The following is a 20,489-nucleotide window of genomic DNA, read 5'->3' on the forward strand; positions in this document are numbered from 1 at the left end:
TAATAATAATAATAATAATAATAATAATATTATTATTATTATTGTTATTTATTGTTGGAGAAAAGTTTGAAAATTTTAATTTATTTTTTGTGATTGAGGGAGTCGGTCTAGGATCAGCTGACGTAGGCGAGTCCCTGGTCAGAGGAGAGATTGTTTCCTGAACCTGGCCTACCATGTTATTTAATTATAAATTATTTATAATTTCGTGTGCAGAAATTTTTTATACGCAGTTAAAATAATTCATAAAATTTTTTCGCACAAAAAATTTCAGCTGTCCATTTGAAAGGTTATAAGTGAAGGGAGATCCCTCTCGTTTTTTTAATAAGCAATTGTTATTTTTTTTATGTTTAAGAATTTTATACATAATATTTTTTTAGAAACTTATAACAAAGTTATCCTAAGAAATAGCATTTCAGCGAAGACGTTATTGTATTATTAACCATCTAATTAAATATCATTATCAGAAATAAAAACTATCCAAAAAAAATATTTTTTTACTATACGGCCGGTAAGAATAAGATTTTGCTAATTCAATTAACCATAATAAAATTTGCTTATCATTCGGATCCCGACTTAGTCTGTTATTTTTAGATTCTGGTTCGGTCAAAACTCATCTCATGCTTTTCTTTGGGTGATTGACATTGATATCAACTGTGCCGTCTCGATTTGGATTATCCATCTTAAAACTATTCTAAGTTTTAGCACAGCTCAAAATACTATAGCCAGATTAAAATATTTAGCTCTACTACACCTTACATATAAAACTATTCCACGTACTAGGAATGTTGGTGTTGGTTCGATGATTAGTCCTATAGGCATGGTACATTCCGCGGCAAGACGGGATTGTGCGTATAAAATTTCTGCACACATAATCATAGTAAGAAACAGTGCGAGGACGATATTTTAGTAGGTGTATAGACCGGGTCGAGGGAGTAAATTCTGCCGGGTGGGAGTCCAGGGCCAGGGGTAATGAAAGGGGGTCCGTCGGGAGTTGTTTTCCGGTGGGTCTCGGTCGCATGCTGTCCACGACCGCCATAACGACCTCCTCCCTAACCCAAACGCATCCCCCTCACCTTCACTAATTTAAAGACCCCCCCTCTCATTTTTATTTTTAATTTTATTTTAATTTAATTTTACTTATTCAATAATTCTTACTTACTAAAATTTGAGCGTCAGAAGACGTGAGATACTCTAATTCAGCTTGTTAAAATAAAAAAATTTTCAAATACTATTATTGTGGTTTCATATTTTTTTACTTTAGTACTATATAGTTTAAAGTGTATCAATTTAGTGCTCTGTAATTTTATTTTTATCTTTTTATTATCGATTTTATTATTCTTTTCGTTAAATCAGTGACAAAGTTAAAATTAAAAGATATTAAAGTGAATATTCGATAAATCTAGATAGAATATTTGAATTTTTTTGTATATAATTTAACGAAATATTAACGAAAAATAAAAATAAAATCATAGGATACTAACTTGACACACTTTAAACCACAAAGTATTAACGTAAGAAAGTGTGAAACTATATGGGTGGTATTTGAAGTTTATCATAAAATAAATGATATAATTAAAAAGACCGATGACTTCAATTAATTAAATAAAATAAAACTTTATAAAAGCTCGGTAAATAAATTATAATGTTTCCAAAATTATATTATTCATAATTTTAATTAGAATTAATTGCATACTACTTTTTGTAAACATAGCGAGTTGCAAAAATCTATTCCTATAGTTTAATTTTTTTATGTTATTTTTGCAAAAGATCTTATATTTTCAAATATATCTCTGTAGTTAGGATTCATTAAAAAATTTTAGTTAACCATAGATAAAATATTTAACTTTGGTTAGTCAAAAAAATAAATTAATATTTTTATCCCTCTTGTATTACACTTTCTTTTTTTAATCAATACCATGACAATGAAAACTCCCTTCTTCTTCCTCTTCCTTTCTCTACTCTATGCTAGTTTTGAATCCATAAATAGAATTTTTTCGTCCTCATTCTTTATCTACAACGTATGTTACTTTGTCCATGTCAAAAGCGTGTTGCTTTTCTGTTCAATTTTTTTTATAACTTTTTCTTATTTTGCTCAAAAGAAAGGGTTTAGAAGAAAATGAGTAAGAAAAGATGTTGCAACAATAATAGATTGTATTAGATTTTAAAGAGAAAGAAGATAACTATTAAAAGTCTTCGTAAAGATATTTCTACACAATTATAGCAATTGGGGTTTTTGGAGGGATATATTTGTGATGATAAATTTGACATTTCAGTTATCTGCTGTTAAAAAATAAATAGTTCTCTAATAGGCAGGTAACAAATAAATAGTTCTCTAATAGTAACAAATTAGATGGACAAGTATGAATATCAGTATATCACTGAAATTTTATAGGGATAAAAGTTAAGCGTTAAATTTTGTAGAAATATATTTATTATTCGATATGTTTACAGAAAACTGTATGCAATTAACCATTTTAATTACAAGATAATTTAATATTTCGTGCATTCAACGGTACTTAAATATNAGATGGGCGGAGGCGGCGGAGGGGGGAGTTTGGAGAGGATTCTGGTGTCGGTGCGGCTGCGGCCGCTCAACGCGAAGGAGAAGGAGAAGGGCGACTCCTCGGATTGGGAGTGCATCAACAACACCACCATCATCTTCAAGAATAGCCTCCCCGATCGATCCATGCGCGCACGCCGCGGAGGGGCAACTTCGGAGAGTGAGTCGGGTGATCCGTGCGAATGCGGCCGCTAAACGAAAAGGAAAAGGAGAAGGTGCTTTGACTCATCGGGGGATTTGGAAGTGCATCAACAACACCACCATCATCTTCAAGAATAGCAACCCCGATGCGATCCATGCTCCCAAACGCGTACACCTTCAATGACCCAGTAATTTGATCCGTTCCAATTCGTGCAAACGAATCGGAATCGCGGTTGGAGCTTGGAATAATCGGAGGATTCGGAAGGCGTTCCAAATTCGGGGTTTTCTTTTGTGACAATGTGGCTAGGATTTTGGTGAAATTCGTAAGCTAATACCATGAATTTGATGTTTCTTTCTCGGCGTTTTATGAATCGCGGTTGGATTTTGGAAGAACGGGATGATTCGAGAGCGTTCCAAATTCGGTGTTTTTTTTTTTTGTTTTTCTTTTGGACAATGTGGCTAGGATTTTGGTGAAATTTGTAAGCTAATCCCATGAATTTGATGTTAATTTCTCGGATTTTATGCATCGCGGTTGATATTTGTGAACGGCATGATTCGATGCAGTTGAAAAAATCTGATGTTTAGTACTTTTGTTTTTTTTTTGGACAATGTGGTTAGGATTTTGGTGAAGTTTGTAAGCTAATGCCATGAATTTGATGTAATTTATTTTGATTTATATTTGTAAGCAGCTTTGATGCAGTGAAAAGCTCTGATTTTAGTACCCTTTTATTTTTTTTTTTCTTTTTTTTAATAAAAACAGCTGTTTCCTTTTCTGGTGATGGATGCAAAATAATGCAAAAAATGTTGCATTTATTGTTCTTCTACAAAACAATGCAAAAAATGTCGAATTTATTGTTCTTTATTCGTATTATAAGAACATTCCACATTCATGTTTTTCTTCGATGTAATTTAACTCTCTTAATAATGGAAAGCTAGTCAATCTATCTACAGTTTCAGTGTAGCAAGTTTAGCCGACGAGATTTTAAAACAAATAATCTCAAAAAACAAGACTTTTTTTTTTTTTTTTTTTTATAGTAGTTTTTGGGGCTTATTATCCTTGATTTTTCTCCAAAAAAAATGTTTTTTTTTTGGTAATAATCTGTCTTATTCTGCACTAATTTCTTTTTGCTCTTCTTGGGTTATAGATAGAGTATTTGGATGCGAATGCGCCACAAGGCAAGTTTACGAGGAAGGAGCAAAGGAAGTTGCCCTGTCGGTTGTCAGCGGAATAAATTGTACGTATTATTTTTGCGCTGATCCAGCTCCCTGGTTTTGTAGTTTTGAGTAAAATGTAGTAATTTAATGTAGTTTTTCAGCGAGTATATTTGCGTATGGACAAACGAGTAGCGGAAAAACGTACACAATGACTGGAATAACGGAGTATAGCGTAGCAGATATTTACGACTACATACAAAAGGTAAGTTACTGTCGATCCTACCAGGAAATTAAATCAGTAACATTGTTCAATTTGATTTGTTGATTAAGAGGTTCTTTTTTTTTTCTTTTTTTTTTCTCCTTTTGCAGCATGCGGAGAGAGAATTTATTCTAAAATTCTCAGCTATGGAGATATACAATGAAGCCGTGAGGGATCTTTTGAGTGCTGATACCACTCCTCTCCGGCTTCTTGATGATCCAGAGGTATAGTTTTTGCTTTTAGTGACTGTGGTCACAATTTTTTAGCAATTTTCATACTTCACCTGTATATTTATATTATCTTATTATTTGTTTTTTTCTTCTAATTGTCAATAGAAAGGGACTGTTGTTGACAAACTTACAGAGGAAACTCTGAGGGACCAAGATCATCTCAGGGAGCTCCTTGCTGTTTGCGAAGGTGTGGAAATAAAACTGTTTAGAGTTGGTAGACATTTTATTGCTTTTCTTTTTTTTTCATGTACTAAACTGAATAGTTTGACATCTGTCACAGCTCAAAGGCAAAATGGAGAAACCTCCTTGAATGAAATGAGCTCCAGATCTCATCAAATACTCAGATTGGTTTGCTCCTTACTCAATAATTTAGATTTTACCTCGAAATTGAATTAAATGCCAAAGTTTTTTTTTCTTTTTTTTTTTTTCTTTTTCTGATTCTTCCTATTTGCAGACAATTGAAAGTTCTGCTCGAGAATTCTTGGGAAAAGATAGCTCAAGCACCCTTGCGGCCTGTGTGGTATGAAATTTATTTCATGAATCGGTCATGAAATTTCTTACTTTCAATCAAAAGGGGATGATGATGAACTTTGAATTTGTTCTTGCAATACAGAATTTTGTTGATCTAGCTGGAAGTGAGCGTGCTTCTCAGGCATTATCAGCTGGTGTGAGGCTAAAAGAAGGTTGCCATATTAATCGAAGTTTGCTTACTCTTGGAACTGTTATTCGCAAGCTAAGGTTGTTATGCTTCCTTTTCCTTTCGCAGCTTTTCTGTTTGCACCACTTACTGTTAAGCTTCTTGAAATTCTTTTTTAAAACACAGTGTCGAAATAGCAGATAGAGTACAGTTGACATTGTCATCAAGCTATCTTTCTTTCCATGATTTCATAGGTTTAATTGTTAGAAAGTCACATTAGAGAAGGTTGTTTAAGAATGAAATGGTTTGGAACCTAATCGATTTTAAATGCTAGGCATGACATTGTCAGCAAACTAGAGAAGAAGCTCAAACAGCAAGGCTTTTTTCAAGATCTTACCTATTGCGTCAAGTGAAAAATGAACGGCAGAGATAGTACAATCGTTTCCAAATTTTAACAGGAACACTAACTTGTGCTTACTTTGATGCAGCAAGGGAAGAAACGGTCACATCCCATACCGAGATTCGAAGCTGACACGGATATTACAGCCCTCGTTAGGAGGTAATGCAAGAACAGCCATAATTTGCACAATGAGCCCTGCAAGAAGTCATATCGAGCAATCCAGGAACACTCTTCTATTTGCAAGCTGTGCCAAAGAAGTAGCTACCAATGCACAGGTTAATGTAGTGATGTCTGACAAGGCACTGGTAAAGCATCTGCAAAGAGAACTCACTAGATTAGAAAGTGAGTTGAAGTACCCTGGATCAGCTTCTTGCACCATTCACTCTGAGGCCTTGAGAGAGAGAGATGCCCAAATTAGAAAGGTATTGATACACGTCTATAGGTTAATTTCTACATTTGTTTTTAACTTATATCTGCTCTCAATTGAAGTTCTTTTGTCGCCAATGTGCTTCTACTATCATGTAATTGTAGAATTAGATGTAGACCTACATGACTTAGGCAAGCTATCAGGAAATTTTGGTAGTCGACTAATTACACTTATTTTGGGGTTTGCTTGTTTATTATTTGTGGGCACTTACCTTCGTTTTGTTAAGTGCATTATGCATGTTTTAATCTGCTTAAATTGGAATTTCTCTTCCATTTTTTTCCAGATGGAAAAAGAAATGAAGGAGCTGATGCAGCAAAGAGATCTTGTTCAGTCTCGGCTGGAGGACTTGCTCCGGTCTGTTGGGGATGATCACGACCGCAATTCAAGACGATGGGTATTTTTTTAACATTTTACTCTATATATTTCACTCTATAAGATGAATACTATATTCTCTTCTCTCTTTTTTTTTCTTCTTCTTTAGGATGAACTAAGCCAATCCTCGATTTCCCATGTACGAGACGCATCTGAAGATGCATTCTCAACGTCCGAGACATACGGCATAGCCTACCAAGATCAAGATTTGGGCTCTGCAATGTTCGATCATTTAAATTCACGCAACATCCACGATGAACATAACATAGACCATACAGAGAATCCAAACAAGAAACAAGCTAACTCACCTACGCACTCAATCAGCAGTTTTAGGGCTTCTGGTAAGATTCTATATCAAAGACAAGAAGATTGTGAAGACCAATGCAAGGAAGTCCAGTGTATTGAGATAAACAAGTTGAGTAGGGGCGAAAGTGAAGATTTTAACCTCTTATTTGCTGACGAAAGCGACAGTCTGCTACCTCTTACTGATGCAGACAAGCTTGAACATCATGAACAGAAGCATTCCGTGGGCACAGATTTGTCAAGTGAACATGAAGAACAACAATCCAATACCGTAACAAAGAATGTAGACAATTTTGTCAAACCAACTCCTAATGAATCATCTATGGTGGATGCAAATGTTAGCAAGCCAAAGACTATTGAATCTCTGCATATGGAGAGCAAAAATACGAATTCCAAGGTGTTTGCTGTAACTAGAAGTAGAAGTTGCAGGGCAAGCTTGACGATGACTTCTACTTGGTTCGAGGACTCAGATCTCACTAACAATAGGACACCACCTGAAAGTTATTTTAGGGACTACTCAGGAAGGACTGAACCTATCCGGAGAAGTCTCTTTTCACCAAATTATAATAATCCAAATGATAGGTTCTTATTAGAAGGATCTCAGTCTTCTGAAAAATTCAGCCATGATGAGATGATTAAGGCGGAGGATATAAGCACTAATTCTGTTCATTCAAAGATAGACGCCAACTCTGAAGAAGGTGTTAGCATTGTTGGTAGCTATGTTGAAGGTCAAAAGGAGATGAGCGAAAATCAGTACCTGAAACAACTCCCTGATGACCAGGTTTGAATAACGTTCACTACATGGAAGTTTTGGTTTTTTGTGCATTCGTTTATTTTTCTTTGCATCTTTTTACAACTTTGTAAAGCTTGTCGTACCAAAATGCAACTACGCTACATCTTTGTTGATAAACCATGTTGTACTGTTAAAGTTGGTTTATACATAAACTTGGAAAATTGAGAAAACCCCCACTACAGCTGGAAGGCTCCATAAATAGTAAGTATATACTTTTGGAAATGAAGTTAGATGACGAAGTGACTTTGCTAGTTTATAGGGCAGACCGCCAAACTGTAGAAATCTTACAAGAGCTTATGCTTGTATTGCTTTAGGACCATAAGTAATTACTTACCTGTTATTGCTACGATGCTAGATAATTTATCACTTTGGATGATTTGGTTTGATTTTCGTAATTTGGCATCCGTTTTGGAATTACTACATTCTAGTTCAATTGATCACATACACTGTTATGCTCTTTCCTTTGCCTTATTTTAATGCATCCTTGTACCGCTTGTTACCAACCTAACTTTTGTGTATTGTGCAATTTTAGTATTCACGCCGCACTACCCCCAGCGAGGACTTTGGAGTAGAGATAACTGTGAAGGATGTTGGTGTGGACCCAGTGTTAAGCTCTTTGTCTGAATCGCCATCACGATGTCTCATGGAATTCGAGAGAAAGCAGCAGGAGATAATTGACCTTTGGCATGCGTGCAATGTCTCCTTAGTCCACAGGACTTATTTTTTTCTACTTTTCAAGGGAGACCCCTCAGACTCGATATACTTGGAAGTTGAGCACAGGAGGCTGTCCTTCTTGAGGAACTCCTTTTCATCTGACCTCGCGAAACAAGCAGCAGAAGGCGAGCTTAATGGTGTTGTTGCATCAAGGTGCAATCTCACATTCGTTTACTTTTCATTACTCTTCTTTTACGAAAATTATAGTTGCTCCAGTTTTACACATAATGATGTAAGCAATGGACTAGACCAAGTATTCGAATAAAAGATTCGAACTAAAAAAAGTTATTTTTATTTTAGATGAATCTTATATATTTGAGTTTAGTATTGAAATATTAGAACTTGCAATGTAGCATCGACAGAGGGTTTCATCTTTTCAGAGAAAAGCATTTGACAGAGTAGTAATATGCATATACGCAGAAAATTTCGATTAAGGGGTTCCTAATTTATCGGAACGTTGAATTTATTTATTTTTTCTACAAAACCACTGTAATTAAAGTTTGAGGTGGCTTCATGGTGTTCACCGATTGTTCATTTACCCATTTTTTATTGGCAGCCTGAAAAATCTTCGTCGTGAGAGGGAGATGCTGTACAGGCAGATGCTAAAGAAGTTGCCTGAAAAGGAAAGAGAGAGCCTTTACAACAAGTGGGGTATTGCGTTGAACTCGAAACAAAGAAGATTACAGCTGGCCCGCCGTGTATGGACTAAAACCGACATGGAGCATGTGCGAGAAAGTGCTTCGCTTGTGGCCAGGCTTATCGGTCTCTTGGAACCGGGGCAAGCCCTAAAGGAGATGTTCGGATTAAGCTTCACACTCGCACCGCAGTTAACTAACAGAAGATCATTGAGCTGGAAACCAGGGATGTCTTTCACTTAAAAATGAACGAAGATTTGGATAGTCACTATTCTCCTTTGGCTTGACTAATCGACTATTTTTTAAAGTTCCCAGTGTTTGATTTATGTGATTCTTTTGAGTGTGTCATTGTTTTATAGGGTGGGTGGCTTGTAAATTCGAAGTGATTAACCAAATTATACCAATGTACTGTGTATTGTGTGTTTGTATGTGTACACTTGAATGAATAAATAGCCAGCATGGCTATTTGTTGCTTTAGTAAAACATGGTGAATGAATTTTAAGTATGTTCTTTCCTATAATGTAGTGGCCTTTATTTTTTCTTTCATTAAAATTGATAATGCTTCCTCTTTCTGAGGCAATTTGTTGCAAGAAATGTGGCATGATTTGTGAAAACCTGAGTTATTAAGATGGTTCTTGCTATTTTCCCAAGCCTCATACCTTTCCAAAAAGAAAAAGAAAAAGAGAAAGAAATCCTTTACCAGAACAAGAAACTTTAATATTGGATCCAAGATCTTCTAGGTTTCCCAATCTTTTGCTTTTGCGAGTACAGAAGTTGTTCAAAAGTGCAAACACTTAAATCTTATTTTTCCTTCGGGTAATTATTTGAGACTTTGCTTCTAGTAATATGCGAAAATCGAATCCTCAGCATTCAGAGGAAAAAGAAAAGAAAAGAAAAGAAAAAAGAAAGGTATCACTTTTTTCTTATATATATAAATATTGTGGTCGTATAGAGGTTTCGAAATCATATTAGCCGGAAGATCAATCTTACACAAAAGTACCAAAAATGTCTCAAAAAGAATTTCTATTATTTATCCATTGTTACAGTTCAGGACTTAACATTTCTCTCCAAAACCTTAGATTTGGCAACCTTTTAATAAACTTTTATCGCATTCTTTTCATATAAAAACAATAGTAATCTGACTTAGTTACTCTCAGATTCCCTCTTAGCACTGAAGCAATAGATCTGACTACATCAACTGTCCATTTTTTAAGTATTAAAATTTTGAATATATTATCTATTTATTTTCGGTCAACGGTTTCACAAATTTTAAAATACCATCCATGTATTGATTGTTTCAGAATTTATCAGTAAAAAAAAATAAATAAATAAAACCTACAATCTCTGAAGATTATTCAAACATCAGCCGGCACTCTGACTAGTATCTGAAACAACATGCAGCCCCTCTTTTGAAGACATCTAATCTTCATTCGAATAATTGTAAGGGAAAAAAAAAAAGAAAAAAAAGAGAGCATATTTCAGTGTAAAGATTATAGTGAGAAGGCAAAAAAAAAAGAAAAGAAAAATTTGAGCATAGTTTGGTATAAAAATTATATTTATCAATTTGCTATAATATGCAGTGCACGTTCTTATTGTTCTATTGCCTCAAAGAATGAATTCATTCAATAAGGCATGATTTGTAAAGTGTATTTTCATTTTCTGGTGTTTTGATGCACTAGATGATAATTTTCAAAAATCAAGAAATTCGATTTACAGAGACTTCAAATACTTTAAATTATGTCAGATGGTACCGATTGTTGATTGGAAATTTCACTTATTGGGTGTTTAGTTGTGCGCAAAACTGTGAAAATAGTTTTCTGTGGGAAAAAAAATTTTGTAGAAAAAAAAGTTTATGTTTTGTAGTAACAAAAAAAATAGATTTTCATCAATATTTTTTTAGATCCGTAGATAAAAATGAATGAAAAAAGTTTTACGCAGTTTGAGTTTTTGTTTGCCGTCGAAAATTGGTGGGAAAAAAGCACTCTATTTTTCTTAAATCTATAAAAATAATGTTTCAATTTTTTTTATTTTACAGCTAAATAAACACATGAAAAAAATTTACAATCTGAAAAGTAATTTCGATACATTTCATGGCCAACCAAAGGCACCCTCAGTGAAAATAATGCGATAGACAAAAACCTCCTTGTTATCAATAGAATAGTAGCTGAATTCATATTATATACATCAGAAGTTATGAGCGCAAATTTTGTTAGATTCTTTACTTCTATTTAATGTTCTATTAAAATTCAAATCCATGTCTTGCTCTAACGTAGTGTTTTTCATCTGAATTAGAATACATAAGATTTTTATTCTCCAAAGCAGTGTCCTTTTATTATAATAATTCTCTATGTTTACTACCATATNTTAGTCAAATTTATTAGTGATTTTACTGAATTTAGTGAATTTAATCATTTTTTCAGTACATAAAACTATGTCAATTTATAATTAATAACTAATAGAGCTATTGGATTTGATAAAACTAGGCCATTTAATTTTCCCTATCATCAACCTTGGAGTCTTTAGCCTCTTCTATACGTTACGTTTACTTTTCCTTCAATGGGTCCCAACTGCTTTTTGACCTCAGAATGTTAGTTTAAAACAAAAATAATTTTTTGAGCCCAAAAAGCGAAGCTTATAAGCTTTTATTCAACAACAGAACCTTACAATCTCCAACCACGCTAAACAGGCTCAAAATTTATACAAAAAATGTATTGTGACTTCAAATGCTTGAAATCATGTCTAATGATAACGATGGTCGAGTAGAAATTCCACTTAGTAGGTATTTACTTGTATGGAAAAGCGTGAAAAATAGTTTCCTGTGAAAAAAAATTTTGTGAAATTTTTTTTGACATTTTGTAAATGACATTAATAACAACAACTTGAAGTTAGAATTTGAATTTACAATTAAAATTTAGAATTATAAATTAAATTTTAAAATTTTAAACTTAAATTTTTAATTATATACTAAATTGAAATTTGAAATTATGATTTAATCTAATGAAATTATATGATTTATATTTGAATTCAAATAATTATTAGTATAAAAAAAAAAAAATCTTTGCTCAGTCACTCTGGAATCAAAGTTGACTTCAACCATAGAGGTCGGAGTCACCTTTAATTCGAATACTTCCGGAATGAAAATCGGAATGCTAATCCTTCACAAATTAGTTGGGAATTGAAATAATTATTAGTATAAATTTTTCTTTTTTTCAATCACTCTGGAATCAAAATTGACTTATTGACTCCAATCATGAAGATCGGAGTCACTTTTGAGGAATTCAAATCCCTCCGAAATGAAAATCAAAAGGTTATATAATCTTTCAATCCAAACACTAATAATGGAAATAAATTTTTGCATGAAAGTATCAAAATGAACTTTTTTTTTTCCTTCAACATATTTCGAACGCAAATTAACGGCATCACCCCTCCTCTTACGTAGCTCATAAAAATTAATTTGGTTTGATCATATCTAAAATATCTATTACAAAAAAGACTTTTCGTCAAAAAAAGAAGAAGAAGGTAATAGTATCTCCGTTTGGAGAGTCTCCAGTTCTCAAATTATAGGTAGCGTGATATTATTGTTCTTAGATTTTAATTTATTATATTTTTTTATTTTAATTCTTAAAATTATTATAATCAAATTCTACAATCTAATTTAATTGCTTAAATATTGATAAATTATTAGTGTGGAAGTAGTATTAAAGTTTTCTTATTAATGATGCGATAATAATTAAAATGCTATATTATTTTTATATTAGTAATTTGTCAATATTTAATTAACTAAGTTGGAATATAGAATTTGATTGCAATAATTAGAAAATTAGAGTCAGAAATTATAATAAAATTAAAATTTGAGCACCAAAGTATCACGCGCCTATAGTTTAAGAACCAAAAGCGTATTTTACACGCCATCCGCCCAAAAAAAAGAAAAAGAAAAAAAATATTTTTGTTTTTGTTTTCTCTCTTTTCTCTGCCATACTTAGAATTGACCTGGGCCTTCATGCTTGCTTTTCCAATTTCTACGAATATTACTTGTATAGGTCTTTCAATATATTACTTTTTATTTCCATTACCTATGAGCCTCACATTAGCGTTACTCACTTTGTTTTTATATTTAGAGTCTAAATTGTTGTGATATTTTATTAGGTTTTGGATTAAAATTCATTTTCTTTCATTTACTCTTTGTTTACTAATTTAGATCGGCCTCATATAACCTATAACTTTTCTCTGCGATGGGCAAGAAAGTAGTTTGGCTTAATTATAAAAAAAGAAAACACTCTTGTTGTCCCGTGTATCAAATATTCTCCTACATAAAAATTTTAAATGACATCAACCTTGCACTTCAATCTAGTGTACGTGTGAAATAGATTCAATAATTTAAAAACTTTATTAACTTTTTATAGAAGTGTTAATAGCGATAACACAGAAGGCGAGTTGATATTAATAACACTTGATCTTTTGAGTGTTAGCACTTGAAAATATATATGAAGAAGATTGAATGGGCTTAAATGTGTGCTATCAGTATACTACCGTTAAAGTAAACAAAAGAATACTAACGAAGGGACTTATTTGAGGCAAACTAAAATATATGATTGATATTATTTAATTTGTTTATAATAATAAGTTGTTTGAAATACGAAAAAAGTGCTGCATGATTTTTTATAATTATAATTTTTTTTTCTCCATTAAATAAGAAAGGATTCTCATTACCTATAAGCCTTTATCTCTCTATACTAAGGGCTCAAAGAAAATGAAATACCTTTTTTTATTCATTGGTGAGTTTTTGTGTGACCAAAATCAAAGATTGCTTGGAAATCAAACTAGCTAAGAGATGGCTGCAAATGTGCATTTTGAAGGAAAATTAATTTTTTTAGCATTTTGAAGCTTATAAGATTGAATGCAAGACATACAATCAAAACGACAAACTTCAATTAAAAAGAGTTGTCTACTGAGTTATTCGAAAAAGTTTAAAGTGTCTCTAATTGCCAAAATTAAAATGTAAGCACCCACTTGCAAAAATGCCAAACTTCAAGGGGTCTCTGTACAATTTTTCCTCAATTTTTTTAATGGCCCTTTTCTAATTTCTAATTTTTTTATATGAGCTAATCCAGATTTATTAACTAAAGCAATTAAAATCACTAAATTTGATGGAATTGTCAATAAATTTAATAGAATTTTTAATTTAGTTGTCTAAAACAACCAAATTTTGGACAAGTGAAAGGTTAAGAAGAGCTATATTTATTAAAAAAAAATTGAGGGGCCATTTTAAAATGGCCTATATTTGAGAAATAAATTTAATTGAATTTTTAATTTATTTTTATCATGATCAACTTGGAGTCTTTTGCCCCTTCCATACGCTATATATTTTCCAGCTTAATTCGTTGGAGGATTTTTTTTGGCCATGTCGTTTAAGGTTATGGTCAATAAATTATAGTCAAAATTCCACATTTTTTTCGTCAATATTATTTATCTTAGCACGTGGAAAACTAAGTTTACATACAAATAAAATTTCAAATCAAACTATAAAAATATCACCGATCGTCCTTAGTGCAAGTAGCAAAGAGCTTGATGATTAGCACCTGTAGTTTTCAGTTCGAATACTAATTACTTTATAGTTTAATTTATTTATAAAAGAAATGAATAAAATGGATAACATGCTATTTTTCTCTCCCGCAAAAAAAAAAAATATGATCATAAAAGTGTCTAAGGAGCTTAGATAATATTGCATAGATATTCGTTTTATTCTGTTTTCCTCCTCTCTTTTTTTTTTTATGTGCGCGTGTGTTCTGTTTTTTTAAATATTGCTTTAATTTTTTTTTAAAAAAAACAGCTATATTTTTGTGGGCTTTTTCTTATTTATCCCCAACTAATATTCAAAATTTTTAAATTTATCCTCTTGAAATTACTAAAATATTTTTCTAAATAACTCAATTCCTGCAGTAAATCCTTGGAGAAATGAGGAAATTGAATTTCTTTTTAAGAAAATTAGCATAGATATTTTGGTCCTCTAGAGTAAATAAGATATTTGTAAAGTTTTAAGGGAAATATTACTATTAGTAACTATGCTTAAGCAAGGACAAAAAGATAGCAAAGAGACAGAGAGAGAAAAGTAACGAGGATCAGCACCACTGCAACCATGCAGCGTTACCTACTTGTTCTCACACTCTGTGTTTTAGGCTATCATCAAGCCATCCCAACAAGCGCATGTTTCGAGACCGAAAGGAAGGCGCTCCTCGCCTTCAAAGCCGGCGTTATCGACGCCGGCAACCGCTTGTCTTCGTGGGCAGGTCGGGACTGCTGCAGTTGGAACGGAGTAGCCTGCGACGACAACACCGGCCACGTCGTGAAGCTCAACCTTCGAAACAACTACATGGATCAAGACTACATGAACTCGTCGCTTTATGAGCTGCGCGGTGAGATCGATCCTTCCTTGATTGTTTTACATCATCTAGTTCACCTCGATCTTCACGGGAACGATTTCACCGGAAGCACCATCCCGGAATTCATCGGTTCATTTAATAATCTGACGCATCTTGATCTCTCCTTTTCTGGATTTAGCGGCAGGATACCTCAGCAACTCGGAGATCTCTTTAGTCTTCGCTTTCTCGATCTCTCCGGGTCGAGCTTATTCGTAGGTGCACCGCCTCCTTGGCTGGGCAATCTCTCCCATCTCCGCGCTCTTGGCTTAGAAGACGCTTTCCTCCTCAACGGGCCCAACGTTCGCGACCTTTCGTGGCTCTCTCGTTTATCTTCTCTCAGATACCTCGCCATGAGCTGGGTGAATCTATCTAGTGCTGCGGATTGGTTGCAACACATTAACAAGCTGAAGTACATAACCAAGTTGTCTTTGGTGGGCTGTAGTCTTAGTAACATCCCCTACTCTCTGTCTCATGTCAACTTTACATCCCTAAGGATCCTTGAACTCGGAGAAAATGGCCCCTTCGGTGTCCCCGTGCCAGCTTGGTTGTCCAACCTTACCGACCTTTCCTATCTATCTCTAGACGATTGTGGATTTCAAGGAAAGATTCCCGACGCTCTCGGAAACTTGACTTCTCTAAGCAGCCTGATTTTAGGATACAATCATTTCGATGGTACCATACCTAAATCGCTCCGAAACTTGTGTAATTTGGGAGTCGTTGATTTGAACAATCTTCGCATCGGCGGAGATGTTGCACAAGTGGTAGAGACATTGCGCTGCTCGTGGAAGAGCCTTGAGATGTTGGATTTGGCAAATAATGAGCTTCGCGGGAATTTATCCGGTTGGCTAGAGCAGTTGGAGAATGTGAGCGCTGTTTATCTGAGCAACAATTCACTTGTTGGAACCATTCCTTTTGGAATCCGGAACCTTTCGAATCTACGTTGGTTGGATCTTTCTTTTAACTCCTTGCAAGGTGTTGTATCCGAAGCTCATTTCGCCAACCTATCCAACTTGAAGGCGATTTTGCTCTCCTCCAATTCGTTGGTCATCGATGTCGACGAGAACTGGGTTCCTCCGTTTCAGCTCATGGTTCTTATGTTAGGCTCCTGTGAATTAGGATCCCGGTTTCCGGCATGGCTCCGATGGCAGACGCAGCTCGACGAGGTGGATTTATCGAACACGAGCATCTCAGGCACCGTGCCTGAGTGGTTCTGGAACTCGTCAGCAAGTATGGTAGATCTCTCGTATAATCAACTCGTAGGCGAATNTGCCAGTACTGACGGTAGATCTCTCGTACAACCAACTCGCAGGCGAATTGCCGGTATCTTTGCAATTCACAAATCTGGGATTTCTTGTTTTGCGGTCCAATCGAATCGAAGGTCCGATACCGTCGTCTCTGCCGAATAGCCTCAACATACTAGACCTCTCTGAAAATTCTCTTTCAGGGCCACTTCCACTATCCTTAAATATTCCGTCGTCGTTAAATTTTTTATTTCTGTCGAGCAATACGATTAATGGGAGTATCCCATCATATATGTGTGACTTGGAATATCTGATGATCTTGGATCTGTCGAAGAACTCTTTATCGGGAAGACTGCCTCAGTGTTGGCAGAGCTCAAATCTCCAAATCTTGGATTTGTCGATGAATAACCTTTCCGGAAAAATTCCAGCTTCCATTGGCTCGTTGAGCTCGCTTACATCGTTGAACCTCAACGATAATCGCTTCTACAGAGAAATTCCTACATCTTTGCAGCATTGCACGCGTCTAGTTTTTCTCGACCTGAGCAGAAACAAGTTCTCAGGACAGATCCCAACTTGGGTAGGTGAGAGCCTGCAGGATCTAGTATTTGTACAGTTGCGATCAAATATGTTTTCCGGCGATATTCCTGACGCGTTGGCACGACTGCCTTACCTCCATGTTTTGGATCTTGCAAATAACAATCTGTCTGGACCAGTACCACGTTCCTTTGGTAATTTTAGTTCTATGATCCATCCCCTCGCAGACAATTATAATCCAGGCGGATATAAAATTATGCTAAACACAGACATCTTTTTCGACTTTAGGGATAATTTACTTCTTGTAATGAAAGGGAATGAATTTCAGTACTCGACCATCCTCAACCTTGTCAAGACTATCGACCTCTCAGGAAACAATCTAAGTGGACAAATCCCCGAAGAAATAGCAGCACTTCACCTGCTGCAAAGTTTGAACTTATCGGCAAACCATTTAACAGGACGGATACCGGAAAAAATAGGTGACATGCATTACTTGGAATCTCTTGACCTCTCACTAAATGAGCTTTCAGGCGCTATTCCGCAAAGCTTATCGGATTTGACCTTCTTAAGCCACTTGAATCTATCCTACAACAACTTATCAGGGCGTATTCCGACAGGGAGCCAATTGGACCGACTCAACGATCCGTCAATCTATACAGGCAATTATTATCTTTGCGGGCCTCCGACTGAACATAACTGTTCCAAAGATGACGCAAACCCTTATCCTAAAAGAGACGACTATAACAAAACTGAGACAATATGGTTATACCTTGGGATGGTACTAGGATTTATCGTTGGATTCTGGAGCGTGTACGTTGTCCTATTATTCCGAAGATTGTGGAGGATCGCTTATTTTCAAATGATTGATAAATTATTCGATAATATATACGTGATGGTCGTGTTAAGTTGGAGGAGATTGAACAGAAAACTTGGTGGACAAAGACCAATTTCTTGAAGGAGTAGGCTAATGGCACCTTCTAAGGTTATATACAATCTTGCTGTTTCCTTATTTCAGGCTTATTTTGTGTGTGTTTCTTGTTTTTATTTGGCATGTAGTTTGTCATCTCAACTGCACCACATGTATCTTGTAATAATGTGCCGTACTATCCATTACAATAATTTGGAGTTTATATATATGTTGCCTAATCATTACCTTGGTTTTGAAATTTTTCTAGGCAAACTCAAAACAATAAATAGCAGATTTCAAAATGGAAGTTCGTAGAGCGGCTCAGAGGAAAAAAAGGAAAAAAGTTCTATTTCAGCATATGCTTTTTCATGCATTTATCTTCTTGAGAATATGGAGGATCTGCATTGAGACACTTTGTTTTGCATCTTAATTTCAATCAATCAATAATTCCATGCTTGCTGGGTATTGTTGTAATCATAATTAATTTGGGGATCAATGTTGCTTTCTATGGAACAGATATATGAATATGGGATATAGAATACAATACGATACAGATATGGCGATACGACAAACTGAAAAAAAAAAACACTCAGTAACTATTGCAAGATAATCCTCTTGGCCTGCTTCATAGAACATGCACATGACAAGATTGCGGCATTCCTTAATTCATTGGCTGTCCTTGTACAAGTAATATCTCAACTCTTTTAAAGTAAACTAAACTGATTCTTCTGATCTCCTGTGTTTGCATCTAAAAAGTGCTTTGTCTTCTAAGTTTCTAATGTTAGAAAATTGCATACGATAAAACGCAACGGAAAAAAAAATCAAACAAATTTGATTTTGAAAAACTCTCGAGATCTAATCTCAAAAACCACGCAATTAGGATCCCTCATGTTCTTTAAGATTAAAGGAGAAAAGTAAGATCGAATCATTACCTTTTTCGTGGATAAATCCTTGCCTCAATTTGATGATCGTGGAATCGGATTCTCTTGAAGCTGCACACGCGTCCGGCCTCTATAGGTATCCACATGAGGTTCTTGATTTGATCGATGTCTTCACCGGGATGCTAGCTCCCTTGCAAAAGGATGTCTTTCTTGCTAGAAGATGGAAGAGAGAAGAGAGGATAGATGACGGCTTGGGTTTTCTAAAAACTCCCGTATATTATATATAGGAATATAATCCTATTCCTAATAATATAATGTCAATTAAGGATAAGTATAAATCTAGATTTAAATTTATCTTTTCCTTAATTAGTTAGATCGATCAAATCCTAATTTGATTCGACTTGAATTATTATATTAATTGGATCTTAAGCAAATTGAAAATGGCAACATTTCACATAAGTCCTCTTATAATTTACTATACTATTTAAGTCCTTCTCTAATAGTAACATTTACAACTTTAATACCACTAATTTGTAATAATTACAAATAAGTCAATTATCAACATATTGACAAATAGGTCCTTCGCGATTCATATATCCGATCTAGCTATCGCGATCAAAATTCACATCTCTATAGTGTGACCCATAGGGTTCTATTCTAATTCTGGTAGTGAGATTAATTTATGCAACTATCAATCAATAATCACTGAAACTCTTTTCATGGATCGAAATAAATTCCTAACTCAGTCCAATAGAGAATTAATCGATCATCTAAGATAAATCTCATGAGTCTCACATCCACCAGTGAACGCTTACAGCATGTTGCTATTTCCAGTAATGATATGGAATACCTGAAATCTTGTGGCAGTTACAGTGTGATACAATCCTTCTATCATTGAGTCCCCGACTAAACGGAGGGTTATGGAATAAACTCATTCAAAAAGCCCTATCGTCTCATATGTTAAAAGTTTATTCGACTCGAGTGTTCTAAATATCAGAAACCGCTTTTCCGCTATTTCTTACTGCCCTGCCAAACGGTCTTTCTAAACTCGTCTCTAGTAAATCAACATAGGACTTAAAACACCTCCTATCGTACAATGGATATAATTTCATACTGAGACCGCACACATCCTATCAAATAACCTACTGCAGCCAAACATGCACCGCAAAGGACCCAGAATGGCTAGGACCAAGTGTCATGTACAGCAAAACTACAGTAAACCTCAATGTAATAGCGCGAGGCACCGCAAGGTCAAGGGACTAAGTGCCACACTATCTGAACATTGAGTAAGCACTTGACAGAGTTGAAGTAGACATCCAAATTGACTTCTCGGCATTGGTCACCTCGTACGGCCTGTTCTCAGTAACAACCACCATGCAATTCGCTTCAATTCCCCACACTGTCGACTTCGAGATCACTCTACCCAAAAGGGAAACCGAACAATATGTAACATCAATTCTCAGCCGGATCAATCAAAGCCGTTCCCGTGAGATTCATTGATCGCGGTATTTAGGAATTAACCACGCAAGACAACATGTCTCAAAATTCTCAAACATCTTGAGAATATATGTCATATTTATTATTAATCTATGACGATTCATAGACACATACTACAAATGAATGGAAAATATAAAAATCCAAAGTATTCATAATATTAAAAGTACAAATACAAAATTTATGTCTAGAAAGAATATAAATGTCGGCCTGGTTGGCTTCTAAGGCATACATCTAATAATCTCCCATTGACTAAAGCAATCATGTCAATATACTGAATCCCCAAATCTTCTCAAGGTGGAAACTCAGTCTTCGCGGCTAGTGTTTAGTTCAATGGCCTGCCACGTATCGTGGATCTAAACTCTCTGCAATTCTCGATGTATTTCT

At 34.8% G+C, this 20,489-nt stretch overlaps 2 protein-coding genes across 2 annotated transcripts; both read left to right on the top strand.

The window, feature by feature from the left end:
* The first annotated feature begins 2,671 nt into the window (after positions 1–2,671).
* On the top strand, positions 2,672–9,093 carry LOC109704621 (kinesin-like protein KIN-7H). The gene is made up of 13 exons (XM_020225383.1): positions 2,672–2,689; positions 3,825–3,936; positions 4,018–4,118; positions 4,226–4,339; positions 4,451–4,532; positions 4,626–4,693; positions 4,800–4,865; positions 4,959–5,083; positions 5,471–5,804; positions 6,093–6,203; positions 6,291–7,265; positions 7,810–8,144; positions 8,548–9,093. Exons 1-13 carry the CDS (start codon positions 2,687–2,689, stop codon positions 8,867–8,869), a joined length of 2,748 nt encoding a protein of 915 aa, XP_020080972.1. The 5' UTR covers positions 2,672–2,686; the 3' UTR covers positions 8,870–9,093.
* A 5,614-nt stretch (positions 9,094–14,707) lies between these two features.
* On the top strand, positions 14,708–18,073 carry LOC109704622 (receptor-like protein 12). Its single transcript, XM_020225384.1, has 2 exons — positions 14,708–15,039; positions 17,996–18,073. The coding sequence occupies exons 1-2, from the start codon at positions 14,763–14,765 to the stop codon at positions 18,040–18,042; spliced, it is 324 nt and encodes a 107-aa protein (XP_020080973.1). The 5' UTR covers positions 14,708–14,762; the 3' UTR covers positions 18,043–18,073.
* Positions 18,074–20,489: the final 2,416 nt, after the last annotated feature.

The sequence above is a fragment of the Ananas comosus genome, unplaced genomic scaffold (genome assembly GCF_001540865.1).
Source record: "Ananas comosus cultivar F153 unplaced genomic scaffold, ASM154086v1, whole genome shotgun sequence".
Taxonomy (NCBI): domain Eukaryota; kingdom Viridiplantae; phylum Streptophyta; class Magnoliopsida; order Poales; family Bromeliaceae; genus Ananas; species Ananas comosus.

Bases quoted from the DNA above. Each gene is read 5' to 3' on its own strand.
- LOC109704621 (XM_020225383.1), top strand. The intron at 5,084-5,470 runs GTTGTTATGCTT...ACTTTGATGCAG, and splicing joins ACTGTTATTCGCAAGCTAAG to CAAGGGAAGAAACGGTCACA. The intron at 6,204-6,290 runs GTATTTTTTTAA...CTTCTTCTTTAG, and splicing joins ACCGCAATTCAAGACGATGG to GATGAACTAAGCCAATCCTC.
- LOC109704622 (XM_020225384.1), top strand. From the start codon at position 14,763: ATGCAGCGTTACCTACTTGTTCTCACACTCTGTGTTTTAGGCTATCAT. The intron at 15,040-17,995 runs GTGAGATCGATC...AAATTTTTCTAG, and splicing joins GTCGCTTTATGAGCTGCGCG to GCAAACTCAAAACAATAAAT.